The 23,216-nt window shown below is 51.5% G+C and overlaps 2 protein-coding genes across 7 annotated transcripts in view; one reads left to right on the plus strand and one right to left on the minus strand.

Annotated features, from left to right (window-relative positions):
* The window catches only part of SYN1 (synapsin I), a 46,873-nt gene extending 41,311 nt beyond the window's left edge, over window positions 1–5,562 (plus strand). The window contains exons 7-13 of one of the 2 annotated variants that reach the window (XM_004754979.3): window positions 546–688; window positions 787–861; window positions 968–1,070; window positions 2,123–2,269; window positions 2,657–2,744; window positions 2,839–3,424; window positions 4,465–5,562. In XM_004754979.3, the coding sequence (XP_004755036.1) occupies window positions 546–688; window positions 787–861; window positions 968–1,070; window positions 2,123–2,269; window positions 2,657–2,744; window positions 2,839–3,424; window positions 4,465–4,600 (1,278 nt within the window). In that variant the 3' untranslated portion in view covers window positions 4,601–5,562. The remainder of the gene's footprint in view (window positions 1–545; window positions 689–786; window positions 862–967; window positions 1,071–2,122; window positions 2,270–2,656; window positions 2,745–2,838; window positions 3,425–4,464) is intronic. The other variant, XM_004754981.3, reaches the window with a different exon arrangement.
* ARAF (A-Raf proto-oncogene, serine/threonine kinase) lies at window positions 300–17,004 on the minus strand. Of its 5 annotated transcripts, none has more exons than XM_045068367.1 (16): window positions 16,810–17,004; window positions 15,335–15,529; window positions 15,071–15,174; window positions 14,198–14,300; window positions 13,950–14,104; window positions 13,743–13,841; window positions 11,079–11,238; window positions 10,948–10,975; window positions 10,712–10,857; window positions 10,416–10,618; window positions 8,515–8,691; window positions 8,364–8,410; window positions 7,786–7,904; window positions 7,412–7,543; window positions 6,319–6,453; window positions 300–682 (listed from the first exon to the last, which is right to left on the minus strand). In XM_045068367.1, the coding sequence occupies exons 2-16, from the start codon at window positions 15,428–15,430 to the stop codon at window positions 674–676; spliced, it is 1,713 nt and encodes a 570-aa protein (XP_044924302.1). In that variant the 5' UTR covers window positions 15,431–15,529; window positions 16,810–17,004; the 3' UTR covers window positions 300–673. The 5 variants fall into 5 exon arrangements, with proteins under 5 accessions (XP_044924302.1, XP_012913025.1, XP_012913024.1 ...); XM_013057571.2 differs by lacking the exon at window positions 300–682 and adding an exon at window positions 5,554–6,134 and having other exon boundaries at window positions 15,335–15,489; window positions 16,810–17,001; XM_013057570.2 differs by lacking the exon at window positions 300–682 and adding an exon at window positions 5,554–6,134 and having other exon boundaries at window positions 16,810–17,001.
* Between the last annotated feature and the right edge of the window lie 6,212 nt (window positions 17,005–23,216).

Below are 23,216 nucleotides of genomic sequence, written 5' to 3' on the forward strand. Positions count from 1 at the left end.
TGTATTGTTTCCCTTGCATTCTTAGATTATGGTGGCCCAGTCTCTGTCAGACATTCGGCCAGTTCTGTGTGTCCTGTTCTTTTGTTCGTGCATCCTGCTTCGTGCCTCTGTGTATGCATGCCTCTGGGTTGAACATACAGCATGTGATCTTTCAAGTTCAAGGGTTTCAAGGTCCTGTATGCTTTCCATCCCCCTGACCCTGGCGCTGTGTATGTAGGAAACAGACTTGGGATGTGTATGTTCGTGTCTGTGCTTCTGCGTGCTTTCCTGTTGTGTGGACCACTGACTTTGGGTCTGGGTACTCCATGCACAGCTTTACTGATATAAAAGTCACTGCCCATAACACTTACCCACTTGAAGTGGACAATTCAATCGTTTTCAGTATGTTTCAAGTCGCATCTCCCCACCTGTGTGTCTGTTGCGTCCATGTGAAAACTCTACTCAGCTTCCCGGGCCGTCGGCGTGCATGCCCCCACCCAGAGGCCTCCCCAGGCCCACGGCTGCCCTGACCTCAGCAGGCCCTGATCCCCACCCTGCCCCCACAGGTCAAGGTGGACAACCAGCACGACTTCCAGGACATTGCGAGTGTTGTAGCGCTGACCAAGACGTACGCCACCGCCGAGCCCTTCATCGATGCCAAATATGATGTGCGCGTCCAGAAGATCGGGCAGAACTACAAAGCCTACATGTGAGTGAAGAGACCAGAGCCGGGGTCAGGGTCCCCTTCCCTGGGCAGCCCAGGCTCCCCTGAGCTTCTGTCCTCTCTCCTCTTGCCCCCCACCCCAGGAGGACGTCAGTGTCAGGAAACTGGAAGACCAACACTGGCTCCGCAATGCTCGAGCAGATTGCCATGTCTGACAGGTAGGGGTGGCCCAGGCCTGGCTGGCGGGCAGGTTGGGGGAGGGGGGTAAGCGTGGCGCGCCCCAAGCCAGGCGCTGACAGGCTGCCTTGCTCCCCATCTCGGCAGGTACAAGCTGTGGGTGGATACATGCTCAGAGATTTTTGGGGGACTGGACATCTGCGCAGTGGAAGCACTGCACGGCAAGGACGGAAGGGATCACATCATTGAGGTGGGAGCACCCAGAAAGTGGTGGGAGTAAGGAGGGAGCGGCGGGCGCATGAACCCTGCAGCTCTCCATGGCCCAGCCGGGGGCTACTAAAGCCCTCTGCAAACTGTAAAACACCTTATAAAGCAGGAAATGCCACGGGAACAGCAAAGTGCCTTATAAAACTATTAAAAAAAAAAAAAGGAGCTCTGTAAACTGGGAGGGAGGTCCCTGTTATCGGAGCAAAGCACTTCAACATTCCAGAGTTCTTTATAGACAGCTGTGCCTCTGGGAAACAGTAAAGCCATTTATAAACTCTAAAGCGCCTTGAAAAGTGGAGAGCTTGGTAAACGGTAGGTAGCACTTTATCCGTGGTAAGGCATTTTGTAAACAGTGGTGCCCTTGCAAAGCACTTTCCAAAGTCTAAACACACCATGTATCTCCTAGTCCCTTGAAAAGGATAGCGGCATTGTAAACTGTAAAGCACCATATAAGCCACAGAGTTCTTCGCGAACGAACAAGCACCAAGCACACTGTAAAGCAGGAGTTGGTAAAGGTTTTCTGTCAAGGGCCAGAGAGCGCACATTTCAGGCTTTGTGGGCTGCAAAAGCAGCTGAAGTCAATATGTTAAAAGAAAGTAAGAAAGAAAAAAAAAAAAGGCACGGCTGTGTTCCCCTAAAACTGTATGGACATAGAAATTTAAACTTCATATATTTTCACGGGGCATGGAATCTTCTTGTGGTTTTTTCCTCCCCAACAATTAAAAAATGTAAAACCCAACCCTTAGCTTGCAGGGTCATCCCCAAACGTAGGGGGAGGTGCAGATTTGGTCCCACACTCCACAGGCCTGATTGTGGAACTCTACTCTACGCTGTAGGTCCCCCACGCCCCTTCCTGAGCTGTAAGTTACCTTGTGAACAACAGGCCTTCCTTACACTGCGAAACTGATGCCTCTCAGCCTGAATCTGCTTCCTTGGCAGCAGCCCATGCCTTTCAAAACAAAAGGCGCTTTGTCACTGTCCCCCTCCCAGGGACCTGCCGCCTCTCTCCTCACTGGACCCCATTTCCTTCCCCAGGTGGTGGGCTCCTCCATGCCGCTCATCGGGGACCACCAAGATGAAGACAAGCAGCTCATCGTTGAGCTTGTGGTCAACAAGATGGCCCAGGCCCTGCCCAGGCAGCGGCAGCGGGATGCCTCCCCTGGCCGGGGGTCCCACAGCCAGGTCAGGCCCCCAGTGCTGGGAGAAGGCCAGGCTGGCCCGAGGAGGCTGGTGGCAGGCCAGCCAGCCCCGGTCACACCACCACAGAGCTAATCAGTAGCAGGCAGAGGGCACAGCCATGACCCATGTGTGGCGGCAATGACCAGTGGTTTTAAAAAAAACATGATAAAACAGCTGCTATCCTGCTCCCCCCCACCCGCCCCCGAGTGCCTCACAGCCACCCCCTGGGAACTAGCCCCCCGCCAAACACACACAGCCCCACATCCCCTCAGCTCAGCCACAGACTCGACAACACCCAGCACAGGGGGAGCCCATGTCATTTTGATTGGCTGAGGCTCAGGCTGGCCGGTAACTATTTTGAACCTCTCCTGCTCTGCTCCTCTGCCACAGACTCCGTCCCCAGGGGCCCTGCCCTTGGGCCGCCAGACCTCCCAGCAGCCCTCGGGGCCTCCGGCTCAGCAACGACCCCCACCACAGGGTAAGTGAGGGACCAGCTTCTGGGACCCCTACGGGACTGGCAACCACCCCCCCCCCGCCACGCCTCTCACGTGTGTACTTTTTCTGTCCCTCAGGTGGTCCTCCACAGCCGGGTCCAGGCCCACAACGCCAGGGACCCCCGTTGCAGCAGCGCCCACCCCCACAGGGCCAGCAGCACCTTTCGGGCCTTGGACCCCCAGCTGGCAGTCCCCTGCCCCAGCGCCTACCAAGTCCCACATCAGCACCCCAGCAGCCTGTGTCCCAGACCCCACCGCTGACCCAGGGCCAAGGCCGCCAATCCCGGCCCGTGGCAGGAGGCCCTGGGGCACCTCCAGCAGCCCGCCCCCCTGCTTCCCCATCTCCCCAGCGCCAGGCGGGACCCCCACAGGCTACCCGTCAGACATCCGTCTCTGGTCAGGCTCCACCAAAGGCCTCAGGGGCCCCTCCGAGCGGTCAGCAGCGCCAGGGCCCACCCCAGAAACCCCCGGGCCCTGCCGGCCCCACACGCCAGGCCAGCCAGGCGGGTCCCATGCCCCGCACTGGGCCACCCACCACGCAGCAGCCTCGGCCCAGTGGCCCGGGCCCTGCTGGACGACCCACCAAGCCACAGCTGGCCCAGAAACCCAGCCAGGACGTGCCACCACCCGCCACTGCCGGGGGACCCCCGCACCCCCAGCTCAAGTAAGAGGACCCCACGGCAGCCCTTGCTTTGCTGCTCACAAAACAGGCTCCCGAACCAGGAGAGTAGCCCCAGCTCCCAGGCTCCTCGGACCCAGGCCCTATACAGGAAGTCCCGAGAGTTCCATCTCCAGTCTGAGCAGAACCCTCCTCCGAGCTATCCACCCCCCAACCTTGCCCCAGTTCCTGGGGGGGCCTGCCCTCCATCCCAGAGATTTGTTCCAGAATTCCAGAGAAACTTGTTTTTCTTTTTGTCCTCCCAATAGGCCCCTGGGAAAGCCCCCTCCCCCAGCCCCTCTAGGCCCAACCCAGGCGCCTTGCTGACCCTCCCTAAGTATCTCCCAGCCCAACAGATCTTCCTCCCCGCCTGTCTGGAGCCTTCCCAGCAAAACGCACCCTTCTCCTGCCCAAACAGACTCCTCCCAGGCAAACCCCCAAACTCCTCCCAGCCCAATTCACAGTCCTCCAATCGCTTCGTGCTCTTCCCAGCTGCCCTCATGCTTTCCCTAGGCTCCTTTCTGGGCCATCTCAGTCTCCCCCCAAATCATCACACCAACCTCTCTACCTCTTCTGGTCTGCTCCAGACCTCCCCCGCACCTTAGCTTGAAAGTCCTCTGTGCCACACACAACCACTCCCCTAAGGGAGACCCCCACCCCCCACCAGCCTGTCCTGGGTGCAAACCCCACCGCCCTCCCTCCAGGACTCCTCACCCAGACTGGAAATATCCTGGCCTGTCTTCACCTGCCACTCCTCCCAGTCCAGCCTAGAATGTGGAGGCGGTTCAGCCCAGGGCTCTTCCCATTAAGCCCTGACTTCCCCCTAGAGCCAAGTCCTCCCAGCCTGGCCCAGGGCTCCCCCACTCCACCTGAGGATCCATCAGGGTCCAGGCCTGTGATGGTGGTGGTGGGGGGCGGGTCACAGGCACAGCCCCAGGACTAGAGGGGCAGGGCTGGGCTGGGCCTGGGGTAACATTGTGTTTCTCTCCCCTTCCTCCCTTCCTCCCCCCCCCTTCCTCCCATGCCTCCACCTTGTCTCTCTCTAGCAAATCCCAGTCTCTGACCAATGCCTTCAACCTTCCAGAACCAGCCCCGCCCAGGCCCAGCCTTAGCCAGGACGAGGTGAAAGCTGAGACCATCCGCAGCCTGAGGAAGTCTTTCGCCAGCCTCTTCTCCGACTGACACCCCACCCTGAGAACCCTTAATTCTTCCTGGGCAACCCCTCTCTGGGCCCTGAATCCATTTCTCACTTTTGGAGTCTCCAAATCCCTTGAGAAGCCCTCTCCTGGTCCGAGACCCCTCTTCTCACTCCGCTGAATGCCCTACTCCCTGGGGAAACCTCACTCTTGGTCCTAACTCCAACTCCCACTTTTGGAATCCCCAAGTCCCTTTAAAAGCCCAGTCCCTACCACCTCAAGACTTTTCAGTTTTAGAACCTCCAAATTCCTGAAGACCTCTACTCCTGGCCTCCCAGAGGGCACTTTCCTTCCCAGAAGCTCCCAAATACCAGGCAACCCATTCTGGTCCTCACACCACTCAGTCCCCTTCCAGAACCCTGGAATTCTCAGAAAACCATATTCCTGGTCCTGGATCTCTCAAGTATGCCTTGTTCCCCATCAGAATTTCCAAAATCCTTAAGAAACCCCTGCCCTGGAGCCCCTCCATGAATGTCCCATCTCTGGAGAGCCGCCTCATCAGATGCCACTATCCAGCCCCACAAAGATTTCTCCTACCCGCCCCCAGCCCCTTTCCGACACACTGGGAGGTCCCCCACTGCTAGGACCCTTCTGTTCCCCAGGGACCCATACTCCCACTTTCCTGCCTCTGACAGCTATCTTTAAATATGCAAACTCTAACCATCCTCCCAGAATCCTTTGCACATGGAGGGCCAGTGGTCCTCCACTTCCCCACCTTTGCCGTGATGTCTGTGTCTGTGACTGATGTGGCCTCCTCTTGTGCCGTGCTTGGCATATGTGGTCTTCGTTCATCGTGCCGCCTGTGGTGATGCGTGCAGTGGCGCTGTTTGTGTGGTCCGCACTCCCCCCCCAACCACTCCTTGCCTGGACTTACCCCCACCCTTCAGCGGCTCTGAACCCCATGAGAAGAGTCGGGAAGCAAAATAAACAAGCAAAGGCCCAGCAGAATTCTGTGCTTCTTGGTGAAGAGGGGAGTCCTTGAATGGTGGGGAAGACACAGAGGGGACCCCCCTAAATCCACAGGGGGTGCTGGGGACCCCAAAATCCAGTGGAAGGCACATCAGGCACAAATTCCAGAGAGGTTCTGAGTGGAACCCCTGCCACAAATCCCAGCCATTGCAGATGGAGGAGCTCCCAAATTTAGAAGTATCCCCAAAGCCAAGAGGAAATCAAATTACAGAGGAAGCAGGGGTGTTGGTCTTTGGGGGTTCCCCCAATTCCAGAGGAGCTGGAAAAGCACATGGGGACACCCTCATCTCCCGGGATGGGGATGGGGGGGGTCCTGAGGCAGTTATCAGAGCAGAAACAGAACACTGGCTGGCTGGTGGGCAGGGCTCCTTGGCGTGGCAGGCTGAGATGGGTTCCCTGGCCGCTGGGGGCAGGGCCTAAGGCACGAGACGGGCAGCGCTGAGGAGGCAGGCAGGCAACTCATCAGCCTGGGTGCGGTGCAAGGAGGGTTCAGAGGCACTCCGCTCGATCTTGGGGAGTGACCGCTGCAGCAGCTCAATCGTGGCCAGGATCTGGGGGCAGGGGCAGGTTGGGGGGGTGTCCAGAGCTATGCAGGCACCCCGACAGCCACAAACCCCAGCCTACAGGGGAAGCACACATGCATGCGCACACACACAATTCCCGCGGACACCTCAGAGTCGTCCTCCTCCTCACACTCCCCCTCCCCAGTGTGTCCAACCCTCCTGCCCAGCCCACCTGGGGGAAGAGGGGACGTTCCTCCCGCTGGAACTTGAGGCAGTCAGACAGCAGGCGCCGCATGGCCTTGGGGCAGTTGCTGGAGATTTTGCTGAGGTCCGGGGACAGATAGCCACGGCCCACCATAAAGATGATCTGGAGGGACAGGAATGGGGTGGTATGGAGGTGTGGGCTGGGAGGCTGAGGGAATTGTGGCTCTAAAGGGGCTTTGGGGGCTCCTTTTGGGGGAAACTAGGGCACTCTGGGTATTGGGATCTGGAGTGCTATGGGGATCCAGTGGATCCAAGGACACTGGGTCTCTGAGCACAGGGCTTCTCTGCAGAACAGAGGGATTGAAGCTTGGGGGAAATCCAAAATTACAGGTATCCCTGACCTCACAGGTTTCTGGGGGCTTACAAGCCTACTGAGTCAGGGGAAACATGAAGTTCTGGGTCTGGGAGGAGCCAGGGGAGTCAAAACCTCAGGGGCCTATATTTCTGCAGGGGTCTGGGGCCTAGAGAACTATGGGTCCATGTGGCCTGTAGGATTGTGAGTGCTTGGTTCTTAGAGCCTAGAGGACCCCAGGTTTCTGAGGGCCTGGAAGATTCCAGGTTGAAGAACCTGGAGAACTCGGGAGAGCCTGGGGCCCAGAGTACCATGGGTTCCAGGGCCCCAAAAGCCTGGCAGATACCCAAGGCCTGAATGACTGTGGTTATCTGTGAGTAGTCCAGAAGCACAGGTGGTTTCTGTCATTAGGAGAAATGGGATGCTGGGCTTTGGGACTTGGGAGATTTGGGGTACTGCAGGCACTGGAGGACTGTAGGTATCCCGAGCCCCAGAGGGCTTCTGGGTGTTTGGGGGCCATGGCGGGTTCTGGATAGACGGGATTCCGGGGGTTCTGGACCTCAAGGACCCAGAGGATTGTCGATGTGTAGGGAAGGAGGGGATTCTAGGTAGGGAAGACCAGAGGATTCTGAGAGTTCTCAGCCCAGAAGATTTTGGGTTTCTGGGGGCAAGTGTGGCATTCCTGGTCTTTACAAAGGAGGAAGTCTAGGCTTTGGAGGCTGAAAGGAATCCTCTGCCTGGGAGACTGTGGGTGACGCGTGGGACTCACCTGGTCACGGCTGCCAATGTGGCTGTAAGGCAGCGAGCCGGTCATGAGCTCATAGAGCACAACCCCATAGGCGTAGACATCCGACTGGAAGCTGTAGGGGTTCGGGTCCTGCATACGGATCACCTCAGCCGCCTTCAATGGGGCAGACCAGACCAGGCAGGGGGACCACGGAGGTCAGCCAATGGCCAGCCGCACTCCCAGATCCCACCAGCCACACTGGGTACAACTCAGATCACCGATGTGAGGCAAAGCACGAGCAGTCTAGACACCCCCATCTGGCACAAGCATTCCCATCCCCACTCAGCTCCCCACATCCCACCCCAGTCACCCAAGCTCCTACCCAGATGGCCCCAGTCCAGCCTGGCCCAACTCACCATCCATAGCACGGAGCCCGAGGGCTGCTCCAAGGGCTGGGCCCCACTCCACCGTGTCTTCACTGTGGCCAGGCCAAAGTCACCAATCTTCACTGTGAGCCCCTCATGTAGGAAGATGTCCACCAGGGTCAAGGGCCACTACAGGAGCTCCCAACAGCCACATCTCCCATCCTGACTGGGTGGTTCCCACTCATGCCCCCACACCAGTCTTGCCCCTGACCCTGACCAGAAGCCCTCCATATCATACAAACTAGCTACAATCTTGACTTGGGTAGGGAACTCCCAATTATTGCCCCTTATGCTACCCCCCCACCCCATGACTCCTGACCAGGAAGCACCTCGCGTGGGACTTCAGACTTGCATGGTTCACCAAACCTTGGACCCCGTCCAAAGTCCCCAACAACAGTACCGAAACCAGCCACAGCCTTGAGCCTGACCAAGAGACTCCCCCTGCCTTAGAGGACCTATTAAGCCACATGCCATGTGACCCTTCCATGCATCCCCAGAAGGCCCCCAACAAAAGCCACCCCGCTAAGCCCCCACCCCGGCCCAGCCTGCGCACAGGGACAGGCAGATACTGTTAGACTTGAGATCTCGATGAATGATGTTCTTGGCGTGGAGGTAGCTGTAGGGGTGGAAGTGGAAGGCAGATTGGCCGGGGGGTTACCTCCTCTCCCCACCCCAAGCCTCCCACCGCCCCCCATTTTGTCCCCAGGCCGGGAGGCTCACTCCATGCCCTGGGCAGTCTGCCGGGCCACATCGATGAGCTGGACCATGTCGAAGCGAGTGTCGGCCACGTGCAGGTGGTGGTAGAGGCTGGAGCCCTCACACCACTGCGTGATGATGGCAAATCCCGGCCGGGTCATGAAGCCCATGAACAGCAAGATGTTGACGTGACGGGTCTTCCTACAGGCAGCGAGGGCAGTACCAGGACAGGAAGGAAAAAGAGCAACAATCACTCACTTCTGGAGCATCAGGAACAGGGCTATTCACTGCTGCCCTCTGTCAGCACTTCTGCCCTTTCAGGAGGCTCAGGGCCAGACTGCCGCCAGACTCAGTGCATTTGTGAGATACACTTGATGGGCAGGGATTCCCTCCTGGTGGGGGTGGCGTATGTCCCCAGCTTCCTCAGCCGAGTCTCTCAACAGAAGCAGGAGAGACTACTGCCCCCTCCCCGCCCCTCTATCGACCAGTGGCTCTATGTCATCAACACCTGCCAACCTCCAATCTTGACCGTGACCTGGGCCTGTGACCATTTTATAGACAAGAGAGTGGAATGCCAACCTTCTTCATTGATACAGCAGCCTGATACTGACATGCCAGTAAAGATACCCAGTAATGTGTGGCTATTTCCTGTTAATTGCCACAAGAGGCTCAGAAGTATAGAGCTTGGAGTTAACACTTGGATTAGATCCTGTGTTCCAATCCAGGCTTCCCCAGGTACTCACTGTGCAACCTCAGGGATGACACTTAACCTCTCGGTGCCTCACCTTTGTCAACTGCAAAACTATGATCATTATACTAGCTACCTTATAGGGAATGTTGGCAAGAATGGGTACCAAATGATCTGTAAGGCACTTGGAACAGCACCTACCAGAGCACCCCGAAAATGTCACTGTCCTCGTTATTGCCACTGGGTGCCTGAGTCTACCTCAAAGAAACTGAGACACGGTGAACAGACGCCACCGCTCTAGTTTAGGAGGACACCTTCCCTCCTTACAAAAGGAGTCACCATGGGTATAATGGCAACACAAATGCGAACACCAACAGTGCTCTGCGATTTTGCTCATGTCACAGTGGGTAACGGAGGACAGGAGTGCTCTTCACAGTGGTCCAATTACAGTTAAAATATTAACATGATACAGGCTAGCAGTGGGCTCAAATCATTTCACAGAGAGGAAGAGAATAAAAGTTTTCTTACTGCGGTGTCCATAATGAGGATAAATGTTAAAATGGCACAAGAAATTATGAGAACATCAACTCTGTAATGTACCTGTACCCATTGGTCAGAGGGCACGCCCATGTCAGCAAGCCCAGGACTGGTAGGTAGTAACCAGAGCGGCAGAAGAGGAACACCAGGGCTTCTCAGGGCAAATGAACTGATATAGTATGAGGGGCTTATTAAGCAGAGAATTACAACTGTTAATGAAAACAAGGACTAAATCCTAAGTGAAACAACACCCACGGTTCTTTAAATCATGGCATGACTGTGATTAGTAACAGGAATCCAGTAGGATAAACCTACTGCTAACAATGTAACACAAGCAGAGGGGAAGGAGAGGCCCAAGCTTCCTGGCAATGTGCTTAACATCAAGCTATGAATGTGAGGGCACGTGGTAACGTGGCCGGCCTCGGCCATATCCACTTCAGTGCCAGGCAAATAAGAAGATGCACGTTTTGGAGGCGGAGACATTAGTTAATATCAGTATCAACCGGAACACAAACAGTATCATCATCAGAGGGCCTTGAAACGAAGCCATTTCCCAGAGGAGAAAGGGATATTCCCTGATTGAGAAAGAGCTCATTAACACAACGCAAACGTGGCTGACCTGCGGGAAGCGCCCCAGCTTGGCCCTTCCCCGGGGAGGTGCCCCGTCCCTCTGCCCCACCCCACACACGTGTCATCTCACCTGAGCACCTGCATCTCGTTCTTGAAGGCCTGGGCCTGCTCAGCTGTGGGTTGGGCCACCTTGAGCACCTTCACGGCCACATCGCCATGCCACCGCCCGCGAAACACGGTGCCGAACGAGCCTGTCCCGATCCTCTTCAGCAGCTGCACCTCGCTGGGCGGTACCTCCCAGTAATAGCCCGAGTCCCGGTACCCCAGATTCTTCTGTGGGCCACATGGGCGGCATTTCAGGGGCCTGCCCGCTTCCCTCATCACTCAGCCTGTGGCGCCCCCATCAGAGGCTCCCCTGGAGCTTACCACTTTCTTCTTGTCATCGGCCAAGGACTTCCGCTCCCGCTGCTCCGACGGGGACTTGGAATGGGGGGACTTCCTCCCCGAGGGCACGCTGGCTGGGCTGGGGCTCCCCCGGGGGGCTCCATCACCACCACCTCTACTACCGGCAGCTGCGATCATTGTGGGGGAGGTGTGAGCAGAGGTGGCACAGGGGTGAGGGGGTGTGATGCAGGGGCATGGGGTGGGCGGGGTGGACTCACCATCAGTGCCGAAACTCTGGGTAGTGAGCTGGAAGAAGAGGGCCAGGAGTCAGAGAGGGCACACGGGAGCCAAGAGGAACGGCCCTCTTCTCAGCCCGGTGCCCTCAGGCAATGACCCCCTTGCCACCAACCTGGATGAGGCTGGAGTCCGTGGCGGCTGTGGTGCTGACCATGTGGACATTAGGAGTGGATGTGGAGCGGATGCGCTGGAGCGGGGCATTGGCCGGCGCGGGGAAGGGAAAGTGCTCGGGGTCTCGGTGCGGGGCGCAGGAGCTGGAGGGGGGGTAAAGGCTGGGAAATCACTGTGGGATGAACGCAAGAACAAGGAAAGCTGCCCCCCTAGCCCTGTAAACGTATGTGTAGACCAGAGTCACCATCTACTGTTACTATTGCCATTCGTTTCCTCAAGAGCCACTTACTGGGGGCCTGCCCACTGGCAGAAAGCATTCTAGGTAGTGGAAATAAAACCATGGGCAAAATGAAAATAAGTTCCTGCCCTCATGGGGCTCATTTTCCAGTGAGGAGAGCGCCCCCCCCCGCAAAAAAAAAGAAGAATATTTAATATGTCCATTGGTGACAGGTACAATAAAGAAAAAAAAACGAAGCAACACAAAGAGAGAGAAAGTATCATGGGTGATATCTGGAAAGGCTTCCCCAAGGGGACATCTGAGTAAAGACCTAAAGGAGGAACAGCAAGCCACACAATATAGGGGGGAAGAAAGTAATATGTAATATCTTCTAACTGTGTGCACTATTCAAATATGTTGTTATATAATATATAACACATTATCTGTATTAAGATACCAATGTTTCCAAATATGTGTACTGCAGTAACATTACACAGCGGACCCTTGAACAATGTAGGAATTAGGGGCACCACCGACCCCTGCCCAGGTGAACGTCCATGTATAACTTCTGACTCCCCAAAAACTTAACCACTAAGAGCCTACTACTGACCAGAAGCCTTAGTGATAACATAAACAGTCGATTAAGCACGTATTTTGTATGTTTTATGTATTATATACTGTATGTTTACAATAAGAGTAAGCTAAAGAAAATGTTTCTAAAAAAATCATAAGAGAAAATACATTTATAATACTGCACGTAAAAAATCCACGTGTAAGGTGGACGCAAGCAGGTTAAGCCCATGCTGTTCAAGGGTCAACTGTGTATGTTATATGTAGATGTAAATACATAAAGATACATGTTATATATATTTTGATGTCACAAATGCATTTTTATTTTGAATTTTTATTATATCTATTTTTTAAAGATTTTATTTATTTATTTGACGAGAGAGAGATGGCAAGAGCAGGAACACAAGCAGGGGGACTGGGAGAGGGAGAAGCAAGCTTCCCGATGAGTAGGGACCCCAATGTGGGACTCGATCCCAGGACCCTGGGATCATGACCTGAACCGAAGGCAGACACTTAACAACTGAGTGACCCAAAAGCCCCACAAATGTATTTTCACTATCCTGAAATGAAATGCATAGGTAATCCACATATACCCATAATTAAAAGTAACATAATGCCCTACACTATTTTATGTTGCATAAAAATGTGTTTTATATTATAGAGTGTACATAGAACACATGATATATTAATATAATGTACCATATGAATACATCCTACAATATACAGACAAATACAATGTATATCTTATAAATTTGTGCTATCTTAGAGCAATAATATACTTTAATATAGAAATACTACAGTATTGGAGCGCCTGGGTAGCTCAGTCGGTTAAGCGTTTGGCTTTGGCTCGGGTTGTGATCCCAAGTTCCTGGGATTGAGCCCTGCATCAGGTTCCCTGCTCGGCGGGAAGCCTGCTTCTCCCTCTCCCGCTCCCCCTGCTTGTGTTCTCTCTTGCTGTCTCTCTCTATCAAATAAATAAAAAAAATCTTAAAAAAAAAGAAATACTACAGTATTATAATACTGAACATAAAAGAGAAATAAAAGGGAATTTATGATAAAAATAATATGTATTGGGCGCCTGGGTGGCTCAGTGGGTTAAGCCGCTGCCTTCGGCTCAGGTCATGATCTCAGGATCCTGGGATCGAGTCCCGCATCCCCGCATCGGGCTCTCTGCTCAGCAGGGAGCCTGTTTCCTCCTCTCTCTCTCTCTGCCTGCCTCTCTGCCTACTTGTGATCTCTTTCTGTCAAATAAATAAATAAAATCTTTAAAAATAATAATAATAATAATATGTATTTCAAAATGGAAAGACTTGAGCATGATTATACTGTAAGAATTAACGAAATAGTTAGATGCTTATATATATGTCCTTGTAATTAATAAGGACTTTTTTTAAAGATTTTATTTATTTATTCGACACACAGAGAGAGATCACAAAGTAGGCACAACAGCAGGCAGAGAGAGAGGGGGAAGCAGGCTTCCTGCTGAGCAGAGAGCCTGATGCGGGGCTCAATCCCAGGACCCCGGGATCATGACCTGAGCTGAAGGCAGAGGCTTAACCCACTGAGCCACCCAGGCGCCCCTTAATAGGGACTTCTTATTCTCTACCAGATCTCGTTCTAAGTACTGGATACACCTCAACACATTTAAATTCTCACCAGAACGCTATGTGGTAAAAAGTATTATTATCCCCTCTTTGTAGACAAGAAAGCTGTGGCCCAGAAAGATTAGGTGACTTGCCAGATGTCCTACAGCTCCACACCTATAGGTGCTCAATAAATGTATGCAAATAAACAAATGAATGAAGTACGGCTTGTGATCTACAAAGGCCTCCAGATCTTTTTCTCCTAACAACAGGCCTTCAGCTAAGGCATCCCTACCTGGGACCCTGAGGGGTTAGCGGCTCATTCAGGGGACGGTTCGAGGGAACTTCGTGCTGCCTGGAGCCTCCGGACAAATCCTGGACACTGTGGTAGAACCTTGAGAGCATTTAAGAGGATGGAGCAAGAGGACAAGGGTCAGCTATCTGTAAGAACCCTGTGGTGTCTGTCATCCCCATTCCCCCACCCACCATAGGCCAGGCTCACTGTCGGCAGTTGGTGCTCATGTCAACACAGACTGTGGGGACTTTAGAGGAACAATGCTGGTGGAACTTGTAGCCACAGGTTTGGCAGCGGAAGCCGTGGAACAGAAACTTAAGGCAGAAGTCACAGAATGCCAGGCTGAAGAATGTCTTCCGTACCTGCTGCCACAGAGCAGGGAAAGTTGAGGCCTGGTCAAGGAACCTCCCCACACCATGCCCACAGTCTGCCCCGACTCTCCACTCCACACTCACAAAATTGTGCATGGTCAGTGGAACATCTTCGAGGACCTCTACAATGAGTTCCTCTCCATCCAGGGGGGCAATGGCCGTGTCCCAGGCGGTGACTGTCTTTCGCCTGTACGAAGCATGGAAGGCAGTGAGTGAGAGGGTGGACAGAGACTGTGGGAGGAAGGGAACCCCTAAAAGTCCCTCCACGCCCACCATCCATGGAGCAACATCTGACGTGTTTCATTTTCATCACAGCAACTTTAGGAACTAGTTACTATCCTTGCCCCCATTTTACAGATGAGGAAACGGAGGCTCAGAGGGATTCAAGTCACTGGCCCAAGGCCACAAAGGACTGTGACTGGCTGGTCCGTGTCAAGAGTCCATGCTCTTAACCACAAGGTGAGGGGGAATAAGCCACGAAATCCCAGAAGCACTCAGCAAGCCCCTGAAAAAGTGGCCGACTGGCACTGAGACAACAAATAAAAAACCATGTGGGCATGGAATAAAACAGTTCAGGAAGCCCAGGACAGAGGAATAAATGGAAGGCCGGCATGGCCCAGCTCAGCAGACCAACCAAGAATGAGGAAGCGGAGGACGCAGAGAGCTGGCAAACAGATGAAATCGTGAAAGAACACCACAGACGAACTCCCACATGGGGTGCAGGAGCTGGGCAAGGACCTGAGGGCCAAGGAGAGACGAGCTGCTGGCCTCAAAGGCCGGTGAACAAATGATGTTATGAAACAAAAGCTGCATGCACTCGTGGATTCACTGAGCTTAAGGAAAGACTAACGGGACACTGCACCACAGAGGGAAGGAGTCAGGGGCCTCCGAGGAGGGGATGGGAGGCTGGGGAGCCCAGTAGAGGGAGGCGAAGTGGCAGGGTGGGGGCACACTTACCCCTCGATGAGCCGGTAGACCACACAGCAATCCTGATTGAGACCCCGTACCTTGAGGGCCTTGTCTAGAGAGTCGTAGACACTCATGCCATCCCGGACAGTCACCTATGCATTTGTGTGTGCACACGGGGGATGGAAGGGGTGGTCAGTGCCCAACATGGACCCCAGCTGACTCTGCCTGGCCTCTGTAGAAGCCTCCTCCCCCCACCCCCAGTCATAACTGGATCTGCCCCGACCTCCTGCCAGCTTTGCCCGTCAGACTCACCACCGTGCGTTGCTTGTTGGGCAGATATACTTTGACAGTGCCCACTGCCCGGGACGGCTCGGCCCCGTTGGCAGGGGGGCCCCGTGGTGGCTCCATGGAGCCTAGGACTTTGTCAAGACGGGTTGAGGTGGGGCTGAGCAGGTGCCATGGGGCTCCTAGAACACAGGAGGAATTCAGAGGTCCAGTAATGACAGTCTGGAAGCAAAGTGGCAGGGACAAAAAAAATTTCAATGTCCAGGCTCCACATCACCCCCTCCCCGCTGTTGCCCAATCTACACACAAAGGCCAAGGGATCTTGTAAACACCTCGAACTCATCCAGTCTCTCCTCTGCTCAGGCTGCTCTCCTGTTGTTTGTCTCACTATTTTAAGGGCCAAGGTCTAGGATTCACTGCATAGGGTGGGGGCAGAGGAGAGGGGAGTAACGAACAAGGAGAGGCAGCACATACTGTCCTGGAGGGCACAGGCGTACCCAGTCTCTGTGCTGGGGGGTTAACAAGGAAGTCAAACCACACTGCAGTTGGGCGTGTTACGTCCATAAAGGACATGAACAGGCTGTCCTGGCTTTTTAATGGAGAAAGGGTGGTTACCAGATACTGTGGTGAGGGAGGAGTCACAGACAGGATGATGGGAAAGAAATGGAAGAGATCATCAGATACTGCCCTTAGTTGGGGGGAAATGGGAGCCGCACCAAACGGTGTTCTTAGGGGCACTGGGGGAATCCCTAAGCCCTGGGCTGTAACGATAGCAGGCTCTCAAACACTGTTAGGTGGCTAATGGCTGTCATCAGACTATGATGGGGACTTCATAGGGCCTCAGCAGAAACTGTGCTGAAGGGACTGTAGTGGGGAGAAGTATGGATAATGGACATCACCAGACACTGTCATGGGGGAATGGAGGGACATGGTGCATTACCAAACACTACTGAGGTGAGATAAACAGTTTGAAAGCGAGGGTGGAGGGGTCCAAACTCTACCCTAACTAATGAAGGGGTCACAGACCTATTACTGCTGACAATGGAAGGAGGCTGGGTAGGGTTAAAGAGGAGTAACGGAGAAATCCTCAAACGTTCGCCCAGTTCGCGACTAGTAAACCACAGCTCCACGCACTCCCCATTGCCGGCAAGGCAGGGTCATCAAGACATCTCAAGGAGGTTTAGAGGGAGTCCGGGCACACCACAGCCCAGGCCCCATTCAGCCCGGCCCCGCCTACCGAGGGCTTTCCAGCTCTGCGCAGGCGCACTGCCACACGCGACGGGCGAAACCATCCCCCGCAGCCTTGCACCCCTATTCCTGTCTACCCACCCCACCCCCGCTGTCGACGATGGTCTCGCCCCAGGTCAAACCACTCCTCCGGTTCCGGGCGGGGGGCGCCGGCGTCCAGGCGAAGCCATCCTGGAGCTAAACTTTCGGTCCCGGCTCCCTGCCCGTGCCCGGCGGTCGCTCCAGAAACCTAACCCCGCCGGACCCGCCCTCACCTGTCACGCCGCTACGGCCACCGCCGCCTCCATCTTGGGCCTGTCTTCTTGTTTCCTCGCTGAGTCCGCCTCCACCGCCCCTCGGACTTTCACCATTGGCTCCGCCGGATTCACCTCTCCATCCTTATTGGGTTAGGGTCACGCCTGTCAAAGCAGGACCGGCGGAATGTGGGTCGTGTTCCGGATTAGGAGGGACTGCCTGAAACGTCAGGGTCTGAGGGAAATTCGCCTGTCCGGACTCGCGCAGGCGCAGTTGGGTGGAGAGCGCCGCGCGTTGGACTTTAACCCACATCGTGCCGAGCTGGAGTAAAGCTGAAATTTTTTTCAACAACTTGGGGCTGACTCTAGGGGTTCTTGAATCTGGGAGGGGAATCTTTAAGTGCCCTTTTTTGGGCCAGTGACCCGAAGCCCTAGGTAGCCATTTGGACTTTCCCTGTGTCTCGGTTTTACCATATTTGAAGTGAGTTGCCATCAGACCGCAGAACTGCAACGTTTGCCAGTTCTAAGAAATTTGTAGTCATAGCTTTTGATAACAGCGGGTCTCAGGTCGGGCCGGGGCCGGGGTGTCTGGCCCTAGCAGAAGCATCCTGCCCCATTCTGTGCAGCTTACTTGAGGAATGGCTTTGGTAAGGATTTGGGGGGAGATTAGTCATAGGTGACCATGTTAAAGAGGGGAGGGGAAGTGTGGACCTGGAATGGGGCACAGAGCAGGGGAAAGACCTTGTAGGGTGAAGAACTTTTCAAAAGCCGAATTTTCCCTGGTGTCAAAAGTGAATGAGGCTTTCCATCCTCCTTTTTCTTAGAGCTTTTCCTTTAGAAAACTTGTAGAAGTTTTTCCTTCTCCCTTCCAGATGTATGTAAATCTTGTAAAAAGCTAAATAGGCCTCCTGTCCATATCATTACCCAGGAATGTTGTTCTCAAGGGCCTTGGAGCCATCTCTTTGAAGTGTAAACATCAGCGAGTCTAGTACCCTTATCTTCACGTCTGGGTAGGAATTTGACCTAGGCTCTTGGCCCCATGTTGTTAACCTGCTTGTCAAAGAGATAGGTGTTTTATTTTTCCTTTGAGTAAGGGCAGATGGCGACCCCGATCTCCAGGTGGATTGGAGATAAACTATGGATAGCAAACAGTGCTGTCAAGTTTTCTTGCTGGAGGACAAATTGCCATTCTTGAGAACGTGTATATAACGGGTCAGAGCTGCTCGGCTGCATAGAAGATGTTTCTTTCTGTCTTCCAAAGCTTTTTTTTAAAAGGTCTTTAAAAAAATTTTTTTTAATTCTTTCTTAAAGATTTTATTTATTTGGCAGAGAGATATCACAAGTAGGCTCCCCGCTGAGCAGAGAGCCCGATGCGGGGCTCCATCCCAGGACCTTGAGATCACGACCTGAGCGGAACGCAGAGGCTTAACCTGCTGAGCCACCCAAGCGCCCCTCTTCCAAAGCTTTTTAGCACATTGCTTGAGTTGCACGTTGCCATCTGGTTTAATGTTTATTCAATAATAAAACTATTTCAATCTTTTCTACCTTTGTGGAAGGGATTCACAAGCAAGCACAATATTTTTATTTTCTAATTATTTCCCCAACAGTGTGAATTCTGTGGTGTTTGAACTGGCTACATTCTCCTGTTTGGAGCCTCAGCTTCCTTATGTGGTAAAATGGAAAAGAGCAAGAGAAAAGTCAGTAGGTGCGGAGACAGCAACATGCTTCAGTGTGTATTTAACGTTTCTCTGCCTATAAAGAGAGAGACAAGTTTGGCTTACTGGGCTGACATAGAACCTCCATTTTTCCACCGCCCCATTCTATTTTGGGATTTTCACCATTCAGTGGCAAAAATTAAAGACTGACAATAGGGGTGGCTGGGTGGCTCAGTGGGTTAAAGCCTCTGCCTTTGGCTCAGGTCATGATCCCAGGGTCCTGAGATCGAGTCGCACATCGGGCTCTCTGCTCAGCGGGGAACCTACTTCCCCCTCTCTCTCTGCCTATTTGTGATCTCTGTGTGTCAAATAAATTAATAAAATCTTTAAAAAAAATAAAAAGACTGACAATAAAGACCACATGTCATTGAGAATGTGGAGCAACTGGAACTTTCATGCATTGCTATTTGGGAGTGTAAAAATGGTGACCCACTTTGGAAAGAGATCGAAAGCTTCCTATAAAGGTAAACACACACAATCCAGCAATCTGACTCCTAGGTATTCAAAGAAATAAGAGCTTATGTCCAGTGATGTGCTGGTAGATGTTCAACAACCAGCTCTCCAGGAAAAAAAAAACCCTCTAATTTGTAGCATTTGCCAACTATGGTGTAAACACTCCCACCATGACTTATTTCAAGCTAGGAATATGACATCGCTTAACCACAGTTGAGATTTGAAAAATTAGCTCAGTGAGCCATCCACAGCATGCAATTGCAATATGTGCATACAAAAACTTGCATGCAGATGGCCATATTAGCTTTATTCATAATAACAAAAAACTGGAAACATCCCAGGTGTCCAGTAACAGAAGAACTGACAAGAAACTCAATAGTGGGATCATGGAATACTACTCAGTAATGAAACAGACTACTTCCTATGTCTCTGAATCTTGTAGACATAAGGTTCAGTGAAAGAATCCAGAATCAGGGGCGCCTGAGTGGTTCAGTGGGTTTAGCTGCTGCCTTTGGCTTGGGTCATGATCTCAGGGTCCTGGGATCGAGCCCTGCATTGGGCTCTCTGCTCAGCAGGGAGGCTGCTTCCTCCTCTCTCTCTGCCTGCCTTTCTGCCTGTTTGTCATCTCTCTCTGTCAAATAAATTAAAAAAATCTTTAAAAAAAAAAAAGAGAGAGAAAATCCAGAATCAAAGAAGAAATATTGTATTATTCCTTTTGCATGAAATTCTAAGTCAGGCAAAACTAATCTACAGTGAGGGATTTTCAGACTAGTTGTTATCTTAGGGGAGAAGAACTCGGAAGCATATGAGGAAACTTTTGGAGGTGATTGGGCTGTTCAGTATGAATCTGTCCAAACCACTGAACTCTGTACTGAAACTGGGGACATTTTATTTTATGTAAAGCATACCTCATAAAAAAACACATGGCAAAGAAATGGCTTCAAACATAATTCCAAACATCGTGATTTCTTGCAAATTCTTACTGGTTAGAGAATTTTTTTAAAAATTCTCTTTTCTGAAATTGAATCCCTGGACCCCAAATTTCCATTTCTCAGTCCAAGAGCCCTGGCGCCCACCTCAGCACCACATGGGGTCAGGAACAACTACTGGAGCTCAGCAAAGGGCTCCAAAATACTCCGACTAAGAATAATTTCCAGGGTCGGGGAGATACATTTTAAATTCCAATTCACTGAAATATTATTCAGTTATATATTATTAAATTTGTTTAAAATTTTTAATTTCTAGGCAGTATTTGAAGACAGACTTCCTGATTGTTGCTCGACCATTGCAAAGAAAATCCCTCCATGAAATCACTGCACAGGTGCCAGGGGGTGCGGTGGCAGGAAGGAATGGATGGTTCTCTCCCGAGGACTCATAGACTCACTTCAAACCTATCCTAACTGGCACGACTTTAGCCAAGTGTCTCACAGGTACCTAACAAAATATGGAGGCCTTTAGAGTGACTGGGGGGGGGGGGGAGCCTGGGTGGGTCAGTCGTTAAGCGTCTGCCTTTGGCCCAGGTCATGATCCCAGGGTCCTGGCTTCGAGCCCCACATCAGGATCCCTGTTCTCCCACTCCCCCTGCTTGTGATCCCTCCCTCTCTGTCTCTGTCTCTGTCAAATAAATAAATAAAATCTTTAAAAAAATTAAAGTGATTTGGGTTTTTAACATCACTGTCTTCATACATTTAAAACCATCAGAAGCACCATGTATTAAAACAAAAATTAAAACCGGAACTAGCTGATAACGATTTTTTCAAAATTACCCACCTAGAAATTTTAAACGATTTAAAAGTGGTTGTTGGTTTTTCTTATTGTTGATTTAAAAGCCTTAGAAACGTGTCTAAAAACAAAATTACAGGGCGTCTGGGTGGCTCAGTCTGTTAAGTGTCTGCCTTCTGCTTAGGTCATAATCCCAGGGTCCTGGAATCTAATCCCACCTGGGGCTCTCTGCTCATCCGGGAGTCGGCTTCTCCCTCTCACTTTCCCTCTGTGCTCTCCCTCTCTCCCTCAAATAAATAAATAAATCTAAAAAAAAAAAAAAAAAAGTGTTCCCTGACTGCTGTTGCAATGCTACCCATTTTTCAGATGAGCAAACCGAGATTCAGGGTGCCCTAACTGGAGGGAGAGAGAAGAGAGCTCAGTCCAGGAATTCAAGTTTGATAAAACTGTTTAACAAGGGTGGAGGCCAGGGACACCTCCTTAAGGAATCTTGGATCCACACCAGCAGTCCAGACTCCCTGAAGCCCGCCTCCAGAACCTGCTACACCCATTTCCCTAAGCCAACGCCCTGACTCCCGCCGCCGCCGCCGCCCTGAGAATGACATCTTTGAGACCTGATCGCAATGCCTCCCTCTCAGCTAACCATTTTCGGAAGAGATGACCGCGCATATATACATTTCACTGAGGAGGGAGACTTGGCTGGGCGCCCCTCACGCTTTACTCAGGACCCTCACCTATCGACTCCGCTAGGCCACTCCGCCCTCCAGCCCTCGACAGGCGTCGAGATCAGCCAATAGCAATGGAGAGGAGGGTGGACTTTGGGATGCCGCGGGCATTGATAGGTTCTACCTCAATCCCTGGTGTTTAAGAATGAGAAGGGAGGGGACGTCGGGACGCTGAGGAGCCACTGACAAACCAATAGGTACGCACAGGAGGTGGGCTTTGGGCCATCCCAGCCAATGGGAGGTGATGCAAGCCTGAGACTTACTACAAACCAGCAACTTAACGTTAACTTTTAAATTAATGGCAATTGTCCGTAATCGGGTCCCTCTAAAGCAGAGCGTGGAAGTTTCCACTTCTGAATATTCCTGGAAGAGATTTTTAATATACAACCCAGGGGTAAGAAGTGTGAGGAATTCACATGTGAACCAAAACATTACTTTTAACATAAATTTTCCTCATTATAAAGTCTAACAAAATGCTTTGAGCAGGAATTTGAATTTGCTATCCCTATGATCCAAATGGATGAGAAACACCATTAAACCAACACGGGATTCTTTTGTTTTTAAAAAAAAAAATTATGTTCATTATATGCTACATATGGCATTCCCATGCTTTCATAAAATTAAACAAACGTGCTGGTTTATTATGTATTTTCAATTTCCAAAGGATCAGAGGAGTAAAAAAAAAAAAGTCAATTATTCCTCAATAAAGAGGGGGAAAATAATTAAACCAAATAACAGTCCTGTAATTGTTATTAAAAATTTCCTCTGGTGGGGGGCCTGGGTGGCTCAGTGGGTTAAAGCCTCTGCCTTCAGCTCAGGTCATGATCCCAGAGTCCTGGGATCAAGCCCTGCATCGGGCTCTCTGCTCAGCAGGGGGCCTGCTCCCCACCCCCCCACTCTGCCTGCCTCTATGCCTACTTGTGATCTCTATCAAATAAATACATAAAATCTTTAAAAAAATTTCCTCTGGTGATGGAATCCTTTGGTCAGTGTGTTTATTTTTTAGAAATAAAACAAAGAAGTATTTTCAAGTATGAAAATATTTAATACTCGGGCAAAAGAATCAAAAAAACCCTACAAACAGCAATGGATCGACCTTTGATGTGCCATAAACAGTAACATTCACCTCTGGTCCTCCTTGGTAGCTTCCTAGGTAGGAACCACTATTTAATATGGTTGGCAATTATTTTTAAATTTTTAATTAACTGAACAGCAAACAAAAAATAATTTCCCCAAAGAAAATGATTCAGGGGACACCTGGGTGGCTCAGTGGGTTAGGCTTCTGCCTTCGGCTCAGGTCATGATCTCAGGTCCTGGGATTGAGCCTGGCTTTGGGCTGTCTGCTCGGCGGGGAGCCTGCTTCCTTCTCTCTCTCTGCCTGCCTCTCTGCCTACTTGTGACCTCTGTCTGTCAAATAAATAAATAAAATCTTTTTAAAAAAGTGATTCAGAAGGGTCTACTTTGGATTTCATCAGAAATGCATCTGGTAAAATTTTTCTTAAGGTTAACAGATTTATTTCAAGCACATATACACTGACCTACAGACCCATCATAGGTGAAAGAAAAAGTTTAGTATCTGTTGGTTTACATCTCACATACTTAATAAATTTCTAGTCAACATCTAAAACCGTTGTAAATGAGATTTCACGCCAATGTACTTCAAGTAAGTTTTCATTATTTCATTCATTAAATGACCCACATGTTGTCTTTTCTATACCATTCCTGATACAATATGCATATTATATGTAGTCCTTTGTATATGTAAAAGAATTCCTCATAGTTTTTATGCCACTTAAGTCAATGTTATGTATGG

Source organism: Mustela putorius, unplaced genomic scaffold, assembly GCF_011764305.1.
Source record: "Mustela putorius furo isolate JIRA1106 unplaced genomic scaffold, ASM1176430v1.1 tig00003903_pilon_pilon_pilon, whole genome shotgun sequence".
Taxonomy (NCBI): Eukaryota; Metazoa; Chordata; class Mammalia; order Carnivora; family Mustelidae; genus Mustela; species Mustela putorius.

Coding starts and splice junctions, on each gene's coding strand:
- ARAF (XM_013057571.2), bottom strand. CDS start 15,430: ATGGAGCCACCACGGGGCCCCCCTGCCAACGGGGCCGAGCCGTCCCGG. Junction 14,301..15,070: donor GTCTACCGGCTCATCGAGGG/GTAAGTGTGCCC, acceptor TGCTTCGTACAG/GCGAAAGACAGTCACCGCCT. Junction 13,842..13,949: donor ATGAGCACCAACTGCCGACA/GTGAGCCTGGCC, acceptor AATGCTCTCAAG/GTTCTACCACAGTGTCCAGG.